The sequence below is a fragment of the Gordionus sp. m RMFG-2023 genome, chromosome 2 (genome assembly GCF_954871325.1).
Source record: "Gordionus sp. m RMFG-2023 chromosome 2, tfGorSpeb1-WG-v2, whole genome shotgun sequence".
In the NCBI taxonomy this organism is placed as follows: Eukaryota; Metazoa; Nematomorpha; class Gordioida; order Chordodea; family Parachordodidae; genus Gordionus; species Gordionus sp. m RMFG-2023.
Window position 1 is genome coordinate 18,704,659 of NC_088776.1, and position 16,042 is coordinate 18,720,700.

General features: G+C 30.3%; 1 protein-coding gene across 1 annotated transcript; it reads right to left on the reverse strand.

The window, feature by feature from the left end:
• Window positions 1–12,351: 12,351 nt before the first annotated feature.
• LOC135924149 (probable ATP-dependent RNA helicase ddx42) lies at window positions 12,352–13,385 on the reverse strand. Its single transcript, XM_065459199.1, has 2 exons — window positions 13,155–13,385; window positions 12,352–13,104 (listed from the first exon to the last, which is right to left on the reverse strand). The coding sequence occupies exons 1-2, from the start codon at window positions 13,383–13,385 to the stop codon at window positions 12,352–12,354; spliced, it is 984 nt and encodes a 327-aa protein (XP_065315271.1).
• Window positions 13,386–16,042: the final 2,657 nt, after the last annotated feature.

Sequence of the window (16,042 nt, forward strand, 5' to 3'; positions counted from 1 at the left end):
AAAACTATCCCCATCCTATTTCCTCTTTATAATTGTTCAAATATTGATATATCAGCCATGAATAATGAACAAATGCAAAATAAACCTTTAGAATATCATAATAGGCTTGATAAGTCCCCTAAAAAAATTTTTTGATGATAGCCCTCCAACTTTTAGAAATATGCATCTAATATCGACCCATCTACTGGTTTACATTATTTTAATGTTTGTTAATTTCAACAATAGTTTATTTATATTTTTGCCTGATTTCTTTATTTGTCTAGGCTAACCCTAATCCCTCACATTGCTACAAAACATGATGAATCTATTATTAAAGATAAGCAAAGAAAATAATGACGATTAAACAAACGCCTTACCCGTTCTAGAGTTACTGGTAGCCAAAATAATAAAGAACTACGCTTGAAATGAACTCCTCTGGAGATTTATTTTGTTTTATTTAATTCCATACTAACATTCACTTCACTAGGAGTTAATATTATCCGATTATCTGAGAAACTTTCATGAATATTTAGAGGAATGTTCAAACTTGAATGTACAGTACGGCCAATTTCATCAACTTTATTAATGGAAAAGTATGCAGTATTGTTCTGTCGTGGCCTTTATAACAATACTTATGACCGTTTTATTGTTGAGTTAACATTGTCGTTCATGATTTTATTTTAGAGGGGGATACCAATGCTGACATTGAGAAATATCGTTTTGCGTTCTTCTTTTACCAGTATACCAAGGCATAGGCATATCATCTTTACCAGGACGTTGTACACTGCTTTGTTAATCCGTCATTACTTTCATCTACAACCCTAAATGATATAAATTATACATTAATTATTTCCCTCGATACGACCACCCAGATTCATTTTGTCGCTCATCAAAATTAAAATGTCAACAAGGATTTGCTCTTAATTTTATCAAATACATAATAATTAATCCTCATTATTTTTTAAAAAAATTATCCTAAATTTATATGTCAATAAAAAAAAATATCTTAAAAAATATATAAATAATTTGCATATAAGTTTCATTAGTGTTTAATAGCATTTTTGTAATTTAAATAGATAGCATTTTTTTTTACTTAACATAAAAATATATATATCCCTTATCAAATTCTTTGACAAATAATTTCGGAAATGCAAGACATACATTAAATTTATCTGAAAAATAACAATAACCCTATATAATAAACAACAATTTATTTTTTAGATATAATATAAGAGTCGGTTATTTTTATTTTATTTGTCATGATTATCTAATAAGTGGTTGCCCTTGCCCAGACCTTCCCAGTTTCCCTTAATACGGAATTTACATGTTTTTTTTTCCATATTAGACTAATTGGTAAATCAGATATTTCCCGTTCATGTCATGATATTAAAAATTTAACTATCTCCGAGGTGGGAAAAAATTTTCAAAATTATAATGGGTAGGACTGGGCTTGGAACCTCAAAATTAATATTAGCTTGCACCTGACTTCGGAATATCTTTTACAAATTATTAAGGGTTGAGCTGGGCTTGATAAACTTTTTTAAAATTATAAAATCTTGGATGCTTCCTAATATTGTGAGCTTGAACCTGGCACGACATCTATCGTAAAAAATGAATAAAAATCTCATTCCCCGTCATTTTTGACGGGCTTTCTACTAGTATATTATAATTTTCCGATGTCCTCAATACGTCATCGTGACGTCATGTCATCGGTACGTATTTATTTATTTTTTTAAACGTAAATTTTTTTTTTTTAAAAACTAAAAAAGTATATATTATTTTTTTATAAAGTAAATAATTTTTTTAAAAAACGATAAAATTACGTTTTAGATTACATCTGTTTTAGCTTTACCAATATCTGAAGATAATCCCACAATTCCTAGAGAGTTGATCCTAATATTGACTCCTATGCAGGTTCAGTGCATTATTATTTTTTATATTTTTATTTTGTTTTTATTTTAGAAAACAGGTCCTATCTTAACCTCTAATAGCTGAACAAATTTTGGTTAATCTATCATTGCCAAACAAAGAAAGAGATGGCTTTTACTGAGCAAAATAAATATTCCAAAAATCACGAAGTCTAAAATTCTACCAACTAGTGTTGTTAAACGGCTCATTTTGAGTCGATTTTTTAAAACGGCTAACTCAATATTTTAGCCAGAAAAATATTGCCTAAGTCTCGAGATTTCGATAATATATGCCTAGACTTTGTTCCTTCTATGAGCAAAATCTTGAAGCTTGCGTAATATTTTTCTGGACGAAATATTGAGTTAGCCGTTTTTAAAAATCGGCTCAAAACGAGCCATTTAACACTACTACCAACAATAAGTTAGTAAAATATAATATATATATGTTATCGGCAATGTGAAATATTCGGCAATGTGAGGTAATGGTAGGCAGGGTAATTTTGTTATTTCGGCAACGTATACATTGCCGAAATATTCAGGCAATGTGCACATTGCCGGGTTAAATCAAATCAGGCAATGTATTCTATTTTACAAGTTAATAAATTTATTATTTATTTGAGATTTATTATTGTTTAATAATAATTTATTATTATAAATTTATTTTATATTTTTTTTTAAAATATATTTTAATTTGTTTCAATATATTTTTTTGATTAATATTTTTTTTAAATATATATTCTCATGCACCAAGTCAGTTTTGAATTCACAATCAGCTTTTTATAAGGTTATAAATAAAATAGTAATATAGTATCTAAACAACCATCAGTCCTTGATCATATTCATACCATGCTGCAATAATGTCCTTGGATCTTTCTCTCCCAAACTAGCAATTACCAAGCTTTTAGCTTTTTATTCACAATCAGCTGTTTATAAGATTGTAATCTAGTATTTTTAGGATCCTTCCTATAGCTATATATGAAATCTAAACAATTATATTAACAACATGAATCATTCATTCATTATCATACTGAAATAAGCTATTCAAATTAATTATTTTTTAAAATATTTTATTATCTTATTATGTCTAAAAACATAGTATATATATATAAAAAAAGTTAATTGAAAAATATATAATATCACGTTTTTTTGTGAATAGTTAAATTATATCAAACACATCAATTTATAATATAAGATTAACTATTCAAATTTAAGATTAATTCTTTAAATTTATATATGATCAACATTCCCCCTCTTCTACAAAGACCGAAGCTTCTTCTCAGCAGTCATCGAGAGCTTGTTAGCGCATAAGTCTCAAATGTTCTCGTAGGCTTGATTCTATCACGTAGGTTTGATAAAATCGTTTATTAGAGTTGCATGAGTTTGTACGTTTTTTGTAGGCTTGATATCCTTATCGTATGTTGTTCACATTTCTCAAAATTGTTATTATCATGTTTCATAATTAATCCAGTCGAATATTGGAATTTGGAATAAATCGGAATATGTAATTTGGAATAGTTGATCAAATCAAATATATGAATAATATGCATGAATAAAATTTTGAATTTCGGAAAAATATGTAATAAGGAATGATAATAAAATTTTAATCCAGAATAAGGAATTATAAATCATAACGATTATTATATTATTTTTTTAGGTGTTAGGTTAATCATAGCGTTTTATACTTTTAGCGTTTTATGCGTTTTATATTTTTAGCGTTTTATATTTTTAGCGTTATATATTTTTAGCGTTTTATATTTTTTTTATTTTTAAATTTTAAGCACGTAATCTTTTAAGTAATCAGGTTTATTTTTAATTCTTATTGGTCTAGTAATTGGTATCTTAATCTCATTCTTCGTGTCCACACTTCCCCCCCTTAGAGGAATTCTTAGGGTCAATTTCATAATATTTTAAACTGTTGTAACATTCTCTTTTCCTTAAGTGATCAAGATGCCTACTTACTATCCCTTTATCAGTATAAACTTGAAACATGGTGTTACTCTCTTTAAGCTTGATGCTGCCTTTGCACCACGTATCATCACCCTGTTTCTTATACCAAACATAGTCTCCTCTATTAAAAGTTCGATTTCGTGGTAACATATGTTGACTTCATCAACTTTATCCTCCAAAGGTTTTAATAAATCTCACTTTATTCTAATGTCGCGGTTAAACATTCTCTTGGACGGTGTAACTCCCGTAGTGTCATTCGGCGTGTTTCTATAGTTGAACAAAAATCTGTCCAGCGAAGTTTCTAAGTCAATCTTTATGTTTCTTTTCATGTGAGCTTTAAATGTTCTCACCATACGTTCAGCTTGTCCATTAGATTGCTGATGGTAGGCCGACGTTAGTACATGTTTTATACCATAATTGCTGCAAAATTTTTCAAAATCTTTGCTCGTGAAATTGGTATCATTATCTGTAACAATGGTTTCAGGTATACCAAATAGTGAAATAGTTTTATAAATTTCCTTTAACGTGAATTCAGTCGTAATACTCTTTACCGGAACTATAACCGGAAATTTACTGTAAGCATCAACGATTATCAACCAATTCTTTGTAAAAAATGGACCCGCATAATCTATGTGTATCCTTTCAAATAATTTAGTTGCTGCTACCCATGGATTTTGTATTTTCTTTGGATTGTCATGATAACTATTACAATCATCGCAACTTTTGACTTCCAAGTCAATGTCGTTGACCATACCAGACCACCACATACGATCTATGGCTAAGGATTTAATTTTACCTGCTCCCAAATGACCTTCATGTAACGCCTTCAGTATGTTCTTTCTCAGATTTGACGGAATTATTATTTTGTCGCATTTGTACAGACAATCTTTAATGATACTTAGTTCGTATTCAATATTTTCATAAATTTTATTTTGGATAGGCACATTATTTCTTATGTCACTCATAACTTGAGATAATTCAAAATCTTTGGACGTTTCATCACGTATTCGGTCAAAACTAAGAGGTATATCGCCAAAGTCATTTATAATCGCGATATCATCAATAACGTCATCATCAATTACTTGTGGTAGTCTTGAGAAGCAATTGGGAACAACATTGTATTTACCAGCTTTATATCTGATGTTAAAGTCGTAACCCCCCAAAATTATACTCCACTTCTGTAACCTTAATGACATGGTGCTCAGGGGCGGACTGGCCATAAGACCAGGTGGGCATTTTGCCCACGAGGCCGCGTTAAATGTCGATTTTTGAGGCCGATCAGAGGAAAATATCAAAAAAGAGGCCGATTAGAAAAAAAATATATTATTATGTTCACATTATTTACTATTATCATTTATTTATTTTTAATATCTCTATGATTTGAATATCACATTCCTTGACAATTGTCATGTCGTTTACTATAATTTAATGCACAAAATACCAGTAACGTCGCTTGACGCTATACATCATTACCTCGTTTTTTTCTTTGCTTTTTTTTAAATGAAGTAAAAACGCTTCCGTTTGAGTAGAGTGAAAGCTAAGTTTTGATTAATTCATTATATTACATTTTTATACATTGATTTATTGTAGAAATAATATAGCCAACATTTCTTGTTCTTAATTCATTGAAATCAAATAAAATCCAGGTCGGTGAATCAGATTAAAGGATGGATGCTTAGGTGAAACAGAATAATTCATCTGGCCAAAATAAGTTGAGAACGCTGCAAAAAATTTCTCGATCTAGAAAAGGCCTTCGATAGAATCCCGGAAAATTTATCTGGTGGGCGCTACGCCAGAAAAGGTTCCCGAAAAATATATAAGAATAATACAGGATATGTATATGGGCCATACAACAATGGTCCGTAGCACAACTGGTACTTCAGCAGGCTTCACAATAGCCGAAGGAATTCATCAAGGATCGGCTCTCAGCCCACTTCTCTTCATTAAGTAATAGATGTATTAGCACAATCTATACCTCAAACAGTCCCGTGGAATATGATATTTGCAGATGATATTGTGATACTTGCCGAATCCAAGGATGAAATGAAAGAAAGATTAGTGAATTAGATAAATATTCTAAAAAAGCACGGAATAAAAGTAAATAGAGAAATGACGGAATATATGGTGATAGGAGGAGATGAAACAGAGAGTATTGATATAAATGAATGGCAGATATCGGCAATTGAAAGCTGCAAATATTTGGGCTCCACTATACAAACAAACGGCAAAAAGAGATAAAGAGTAAAATTAATCATGGGTGGTTAAAAGTGCTATTTGACAAAAGAATCCCACATAAATTAAAGGGAACAATTTACAGTTCCATAATACAACCAACTATTCTATATAGTTCGGAAACATGGCCAACCAAGGAATCAGACGAGAGAAGTCTACAAACTATGGAGATGAGAATGCTGAGGATGATTGCTGGGGTAACAAGAAAGGATAAAGTGCGCAGTACAAGAATACTAAGTAGTTTAAAGGTAGACTAAGTTAATGGTAAACAGACTTAAGTGGTATGGGCACACAATGAGAAGGCCTATGAACTACATAGGAAATAAGGTTGAGAGCTTGAAAGTGATGAGCAAACGTAAAAGAGGAAGGCCAAAACTTCAATGGGGCCATAAAGTTAGAGCCAATATAAAGAAGTATAAATTAGATATAAGAGATTGTATGAATAACATAAAGTGGAGAGAGATGTTGAAGGAGCTTACCACCAGAAAAGGTGAAAGCTAAAGAGAAAAAAAAGAAAAAAGAAGGAAATTATGCCAGGCTCTAAAGGAAGGGGATGCCAGAAAAATAATTTAATGATATACCCCCTTTTAAAATGTTTAACTATTTAAAATTTAGATTGCAAATCTTATATTGCTGAGGACAGGGATTCGAACCGAACCCGAACCCGGAGAAGTGAACCCGGGTTTTTAGAAAAAAACTCTGAACCCGAACCGAACCTGAACCCCATTTATAAAATTTTCAAAACCCCGAACCGAACCCAAGAATTTTATTTGAACCCGGGTTCAAGCGGGTTCAGTGTATATTTTAAACAATTGAATTAATTTACGCCATTTATTTTTAAATTTTTATCTTATTATTCTTAAAGATTATTAATTAGAAGAAAATGGTTAACAAATCAAAGTAAAAATTATTATATTGTTAATTTAAAAAATTCTAAACATCTAACTTAAAAATTGTTAAATGTAGGGCAGTTTTTGTGAACTTATTAAAATGATTTTAAAATTTATATGTGCTAATCATTTATTTTTGGTTCAGATTAATTTTTACAAGATATTAATGAAGTGCATATTATAAATGAAATTAAATTTATAAATATCTCTTTTTTAATTCTGAAATCATTGCTATTTAAAAAAATTGTTCTCTTTTTATAGATTTAAGATTAAAGATAATGTTATATTTGATAAGCATTTTACCCTTAATACAATAGAAAAAAAATCAATATGTTCTTATTGCAAAGTAAAAATGTCTGGTAATCTTGTCAAATTTAGAAAGACACCTGGAAAGAAATCACAACAATGAATATTTAAATTATTTAAATGAAAAAACCAAATATCAGGAATTGTTATTGACAAAAAAACCTAAAATTAATATAGAAACCTTTTTTCCAAAAAAGCATATAAGTATAAATATATCATCTAAAGATTTGATGAGTTCTATACTAGAACTTGTTACTGTAAATGGCTTTATCAATTATTGAAGATTCGGGATTTCAAAGAATTATAAATCCACTCCTATCTGGGCTCAATTTAGTTATAAACAAAGAAAATTTATCCAGAACTATTAATAAAACAGCCCAATCAATTAGAGACAAAATATCGAGAGAGGTAGAAGGAAAATTAATAAGTTTAAAAGTTGATACAGTTCAACGACTAGATAGGTCAATTCTTGGTGTAAATATTCAATTTATATCAAAGTCCATTATAAATTTGAGGACTCTTGGAATTGTAGAGCTGAAAGAGAGATGTACAATAGAATATATAAAAGAGAATATATTAAAAACTTTACTAAAATTTAAAATTAATATTGAACAAATATACACAATTACTTCTGATAAAGGTTGTAATTTTTTAAGAGCTATAAAGCTCCTGCAACCTGAAACTGATTATGATATAAGGAGTGAATCAGCAGATGAGGAAAATATGGATGTAAATGTATATAAATATGATATTGATGATATACAAAATACTTTTTTATCAACTGTTATATCCTATCCGATTTATAGTGTACGGTGTGCAGCTCACACACTTCAGCTGGCACTTCAAGATGCTATAAAATTATCACCTATTGTGGAAACCATTGCAAAAGCTAGGAGCCTAAATTTAAAATTAAGACATCCCACTTACCAAAAGTTATTAAAAAATATGAAACTCCCTAAGCCTGTGTTAGATTGCCACAGATGGCATTCAACCCATGATATGTTAGAAAGGCTGATTTTACTAAAACCCAATATCGAAGATTTTTTTCAAAGCAATCTGATTATTTATTGACTGAAGATTGGAAAGAGATAATAACGATTGTTGAAATTTTAAAACCGCTAAAAATCGCAACCAAACAATTCCAATCTGAACAGTTAACACTGACAGATTTTTATGCAGCATGGTTAAGATGCTCCATCGAACTGGAAAAAAATCCAAACCATTTTGCTCAATTACTATATTCTTGTCTTAAAAACAGAGAAGAAAGGTTTATAAAGAACGAAATTCTCTTAGCTGCCATATACCTGGACCCAAGATACAAGGTTAATTAAAAGCTTAGTAAATTAATTATTTTAGATTTATATTAAAATTGTTATTTTATGGAATATTTAAATATAAACAATATAAATCCTTAAATATTACAGGTATTACTTAGTGATGATGATAAGATTTGTGCGAAAAGGCATCTTGTCAATTTATGGAGACGAATTAAAAGCTTAACAACGCCGATTTTATCTGATGATATTAGTTCCGATGAAGTTATTGAACAAGAAGATGATTTAGAGAAATTGATACAACTTAAAGAAAGGCAGGAGAAAATACTTAAAAGAGGGCCAACGATTGCTGAGAAAAGTATTGGAATAATAATTACTGGATTTAGCGATTATAAAAGATTAGATAAGAAGGAAAATATTTTGCATTTTTGGGAGTCTGCTAAGCTGGAACACCCTGATTTATATATTTTATCTAAAATCTTATTTGCTGTTCCTGCAACCCAAGTTAATTTATCATATTTTCACATATAAATACATTTAACATAGGTTAGCGTTGAAAGATCTTTTTCACATTTGAAATTCATTCATTCACCATATAGATCGAGGATGAGTGAACAACTCTTGGAAGATATTATGCTAATACGTCTAAATAAAATTTTTAAAATTGATACATGACTATATGCTTTGTATTTTTAACTATATTTGCCTATAAATAAAATAAAAAATTTATTTTTTATATCAAATTTATGTCTAGTTTTTTATTATAATTTAAATATAGAATTTTTTTTATCAACTCAAAAATTCTTGAACCCGAACCAAACCCGGGTTCAAAAATATTTCCCTGAACCGAACCCGAACCGAACCCACCTTTTTTTTATACCCCGAACCGAACCCGGGCAAAAATTTTGTCGGGTTCGCATCCCTGGCTGAGGATATTCAGCAGATAGAATAATTTTTAATTTCCTCTTAAAATGTGTGGAAAATCCTATGAGGTTGAGAAGTATGATTTCAGGATTTCTATCTTGATGAAATAAATAGTAAAGATATATATATTGCGTGTTAAATTACGTAACAAATAATGTTCATTTGCCAGTATATTCAAAGATATGGTAGCAGAATAAATGAAATGGAAGATGATCGTATGAACAAGTGAGGAGTCAAATGAAGAAGAAGGAATATTACAATATCATAATAACTCAGAGTGTGATAATAAGTGTAACATTGAATATGCGCGTATGAAATTTTTAAAAGATGCAATATGCATACAAGTGACACTAATTTATTGGCATATGAATACATTTTAACTTTGTCATTTACGCAAATTAATTGCGAGAAAACATTTAGTAAATTAAAAATTACAAAAATAAGCTGAGATCTAATATTGACCAAGAAAAATTAGAAGCGTTTTTAATGATGTCAGTTGAATGAGAACCATTGGCGCAGATTGAACTAGAAGATATTCCTGCATATTTGCGTAAAGGTTCAAAATTAATGAGAGATTTATTAACGTAAAAATTATATATTTCCTTAATTCTTTTATTTGAATTTTATTAATATCTATTTACAATATGATCGGTGCCTGATTTTATAAGTGCAGCAATTTTATACGCTGTAATATTGTATAACTGCAATAATTATATGTGTAAAATCAATAGATTTGATATATTAAGTATGTATTTTTATATTTAACAGATGTATGATTTGATTTTATAGTGCAATATCGTTATAAATCTAATATAAAAAAATATATATGTGCAATGAATATTATTTTATATTGGTAGTGAATATGATTTTAGATGTGCATTTTTTAAAAATAAATTATAAATACTATTCTTTTTTTTACTAAAAATGTAAATCTTTTGAACTTATTTTCAAAAATAAGTAGTAATAAAAATCATGTAAATCGAAGAAGCCATATAAGGGAAGGGGGCGAAGCCCCCATATAAATGAGGCCGCTATAAAAAAATGCCCACGAGGCCGTAGCGTCGCCAGTCCGCCCCTGATGGTGCTATTATCTTTGAACCCTTTGGTGAAAATATGGATTAGCGGCTTGTGATCCGTTACAATAGTAAACTTAGTCCCTATCAAGTATTCTTGAAATCTCTTGATAGCAAACATAATGGCCAGAGCTTCACGCTCAATATTGGTATAGTTTGTTTCGGATTTTGCTAAAGTTCTTGATGCAAAAGCTATCGGTTTTTCTTTGCCATCTTTTTCAGTGTGAAACAAAACAGCTCCTAAACCTCTTTTAGATGCATCAGTCGCAATTCCGATAGGTAGTTCAGGATTAAAGTACGTCAAAGCTGGAGGAAGACTAATCAATGTCTTTAGATCATCAAAACTTTTGGAGTGTTCCAAATTCCACTCCCATTTTTCTTTGTTAACAATCTTGTATAAAGGATCAGCTATTTCAGCGAAGTTGTTCAAAAATTTTCTGTAGTACCCGGCCATACCTAGAAACGTTGACAGTTCCGCGGCTGATTTTGGTTCCGGCATTCGCCTCGATCTTGTCATGGTTGGCGTGGATCCCCTTGGCGTCGATGTCGTGTCCTAAGAACCTTAGACTTTTTTTGAAAAATAAGCTTTTTGCAAAATTAGGCACTAAACCATGAGATAGTATTCTTTCAAAAACCTTCTTTAAGTTGTTGAAATGAACTTCGTCACTACTTCCCGTAATTAGTAGATCATCAATATAAAATATGACATCTTTCATGTCACCGAAAATTTGATCCATAATTTGTTGAAAAATCGCAGATGAAGTCTTTAACCCAAAAGGAAGTCTGGTAAACCGGTAGTACCCCCTGTGTGTAAATATAGTTAATATGTCTCTGCAGGTTTCGTCGATGGGAATTTGTAGGAACTATCCTTGAAATCTATCTTGGTGAACTTCTTCCCTTCCTTGAACTTAGCGATAAGATCATTTAGTCTTGGAAGTGGGTATCTGAAGTCCTCAAGGGCTGGGTTGACAGTGTCTTTGAAGTCGGCGCAACCCTAACGCTCCCATTATCCTTGTAGACAGCGGTTATCGGACTTGCCCATCGGACATCTGTTACCGGCTCAATGACTCCATCTCCTATCCTGAATAAGGTAACCGTCTAGGTGGTATGATTTTCGGTTTGGCGTCATTACGTAGTTATATCTTGACATTCCCTTTGTTGATCGGTTTTTTAGTCAGTTTAGATTCGCAATCTTTTATTAATTTCTTTATTTCATCTTCATAGTTGGTATCAATGTTTGCTATAAATTTGTTCAAAATATTACTAAAGGCATTAATCCACATACGTCCCAATAACGCATTTTTATTAGATTTAACGACCACGGATTGCAAGTGTTTGGTGATACCTTCGTAGGTTACTTTAACTTGAGTGACGCCAATAATTTGAATTAAGTTTCCAACATAAGCTCTGAGTTGTAGAGTGGACTTTTTAAGATCTTTAATACCTATTTGTTTAGCCATATCATGAGGTATAATTGTGAATTTAGATCCAGTGTCGACTTGCATTGTAACGGTAACATCGTTTATTTTTAAGGAAGTCATAAATGCATTGTCATTAAGTTTATGCTCGGTTAAATTGTTGATATTAAAATCACTATCATTATTATTTTGTGTAACATCATTTTTATTTTCCACAATCTCTTCAATATTCATATTACAATTGTTGCTATTATTTTGGCTCTGATCATGATATTGTATTTGTTTTCTTAGATTATAGTTTTTCCATGTATTGTTTCCACCATCTCTATTATATGCCAAGCATTATTTCTATCATAATTGTTTGAATTGCAATTATCGTGCCACCTGAAGTTTCTTTCGTTTTAGTTTGAATTGTTGTTGTTTTGCCAGGCATTGTTTCTATCATAATTGTTTGCATTATTGTTATTGTGCCACATGGAGTTTCTTCCGTAATAGTTTGAATTGTTGTTGTTTTGCCAGGCATTGTTTTTATCATAATTGTTTGCATTATTGTTATTGTGCCACATGGAGTTTCTTCCGTAATAGTTTGAATTGTTGTTGTTTTGCCAAGTACCTCTACCATAATTGTTTGAATTGTTATTGTAATCTTGCCGAGTGGTGTTCTTACCGTGATTGTTTGAATTGTAGTTATAATTTAGCCGAGCGTTGTTCCTACCAAAATTGCTTGAATTGTAGTTGTTTGAAAATTGATTATTACTAAAATTTCTAGAGTGACTCTCGTTATTTCGGAAATTACTGTTTTGGTAGTTTCTGCTATTTATATCACTTGGCCTAAAATTATTAAGATTCTCCCTACTATTAAAAGTTTTAGAATCATTTTTTATAATTTCGTTTTTATCTATATAATTTGTATCGCTAATCTCCAGCTTAATATTGCTGCCATCTAACTCAACTCTTAATTTCATCATCTTATCTAAGCCTTCGTGCTTATGTTTATTTAACTTCCTTCTGATATTATCATTTAAAGAACAAGTTATTAATTTCTCAATCATTCTCGTATCGTTATCAAAATCGCATCTTTTATGAAGTTTTGAAATCCTAAAATAAAAAGTATGGAAGGACTCCTCGGCACCTTGTACAGCTAAGTTAAAGTTCTTTATATTTACATTAATGTCCTCACTTGGAATTAACAGTTTCAATTTACCAAAACAATATTAAAGTCTTTTAACTGTGCTTTAGAACATATCGACGTAACTTGGTCTACAATCTCAATTGGTAAGCTACATAGTAGTGTCCTAACTTTAGATGAGTCTGACTCGATATGTCCCTCAAAGCATGTTTCAATTAAGTTAAGATAAGTCTCAGATAATTTTCCTGATAACTTGGGAAATTTAGGAACATATTGAGTGTGTGTAAGAGTTAATTTTTCGTCCATGATAAAATTTTATTTAAGTAAAGTAAACTTTCAATTTTTAAAATCGTAAAAGCAAAACATTGTAGTCCATTAAAATCAAATTTAAGTTGTCTAAAAAAAATTTTAATTTTAATCAAGAGAATGTGGTCCACTAAGTTTCAATAGTTTATCTATAAAAATTTTAATTCAAATTCGTAAAGAGGATATAGTCCACTAAGTTTTAATTTGAATTATCTATAAATATCTAGACTTGACTCGTCACAACTTTAAGTTATGAAGGAAAATAAAAAAAATTTTTTATGTCTGTTAAGCATCGCGTAAATTTTTATTTAATAATGTAACATAGCGAAAATTTTCTATACCCTATAAATGTAGTATGTCAAATATATAAAGCGTATAATGTTTGCAAAGATATTTAAGATTTAACATTTAATTTATAATATTCCGTAATTGCACAAAATATAAAAATGAATTTATTTTCATCAAAAACGTAAGGCTTTCCATTAAGAGACATATAAGTATTAATCATCTCTCGGAGGGTTTTAAAGTAAAAGTGAATTTCATTCGTCCTGTTATTTCGGACATAAGAGAATCTACTGCATCCTCCCATTTCCCTCAACATCTTATCAATAATTATGCAGTGCGGTATGTTAAAAGCTTTGAAACAAAACATCCTAACGTAGAAATTGAAAGATTTTGATGATAAACTATTTTTTATCATATTACTCTTTTATTTATATATATATATTTTATTTTATTTTTTTTTTTACCTTTTATAATTTTGTAAATTTGGATAAAATTTTGACTATCGAAAAGAAAAGTCAAAAAAAATTTTATTTGTCCTTTTATCATCTCCAATATCGAAAGACGAATTTGATAAGTAATTCCTTTACCTTTTATTTTTACAAAAGAATTCAAGGTAAGGATATTTTTTTAATTTTTTTTTTAAACTTTTATTATTTTACTTTATTTTATTTTTTTAAAGAGAAAGAAAAACGAAAAACGTACCACCGTAACCGGGGCACCATGAAATAAGCTATTCAAATTAATTATTTTTTAAAATATTTTATTATCTTATTATGTCTAAAAACATAGTATATATAAAAAAAGTTAATTGAAAAATATATAATATCACGTTTTTTGTGAATAGTTAAATTATATCAAACACATCAATTTATAATATAAGATTAACTATTCAAATTTAAGATTAATTCTTTAAATTTATATAAGATCAACACATACCTACATAATTTTAAAAAATAACCAATTACTCAAAAAGTATTTATATTTCAATTTTTCCAATTTTAATTTATTCTTTCAAGAATTTAGTATTTGATTTTTCTTATTTAAAAATGTATATAATTTTCAATGCATTTATAATTTTTACTACTCCAAAAAGTTCTCCTGAATTCTTATCATTATTAATGAATTTATTCAAAATAATCAATAATAACCTCATTATTCAAAATTGTTGCTGGCCTATAGTTATTGTATGAGTCAAATTAATTTTTTCTACTACATGAATACTTAATTTACCATCCCCTGTATGTCATCATCACAAATCTGTCCCTCTCGTCAAAAATCAGTACTTATAAGGAAAAATGGAAGCTTACAAGTCCATGGTCCTCCTTCACTCAGATGCTCACACTCAGGCCACGTTCCTTTTTCCCTTACCAATACTTTGATTATCCCCCCAGAAAATTCTGTTCCACTTCACCACAATCCAAATTCCAGCTTCTCAGTTATTTTTTTCTGATCATCCCAAACCAAATATTATTTCAAGGATCCCCAAAGGTGCTAGATTGTCTGTTGCTAAATCTTTTGCTGACTGCCTATCCTCTCTTTTGCAAAACTTTAGTAATGAGCAAGAATGGCTAAAATTCCTAAATTTTGGATATAATACTTTCAGAGTGCCTGACAAAAATTCACCTAAATCCCTCACTCAGCAAATCAAGGATGCTGCTTCGATGAAGAACCCCCATCTTCATGAAAACAAAATCTCACAGTCAGTCTTAAACAAAAGAAGATTCTCACCAATAGAGTTGAAGGCCAATTTGATCTGCAAGAAAATTGACAACCTCAATATTAAAGGAGCACTCAGATTGGTGTCCACACATCACTCTTTAGCTGAGCCATCCATGTCCTCCTATTTAAAGTTATGTCAAAAACACCCCTTAGCCAACATCATCCCTATTTCTCCTCCACCTCACTCGGGCTTCTCTTTTTACTTCTGAAGAAGTGAGGAAAGCCATTCTCTCCTTTCATCGCGATTCCGCTCATGGGCTCGATGGCATACGCCCCATTTTTCTCCAGGACATCACTTCCCCCTCTACATGCTCACAAACAACCGTTCTCCCCAAATTAACAAACTTCTGCAACAAAATTTTAAACGGTGAGGTTCCAAATTTCGTTTCACCTCTCTTTGGTGCCAGGCTAATTGCACTTCAAAAACCTAATAATGATATCAGACCCATTGCCATTGGTTCTACCTTTCGTCAATTAGTAGCCAAGATGATATCATCTCGAATTAAGCATGATGCTTCACGTCTCCTAAGTCCCTTCCAACTTGGTGTCGGAATCCCCTGTGGCTGTGAAGCTGTTGTACATTTGTCCAGATTATATCTTGAAAATTTACCTTCTAATGAATCCTTGATAAAAATTGATTTCTCTAATGCTTA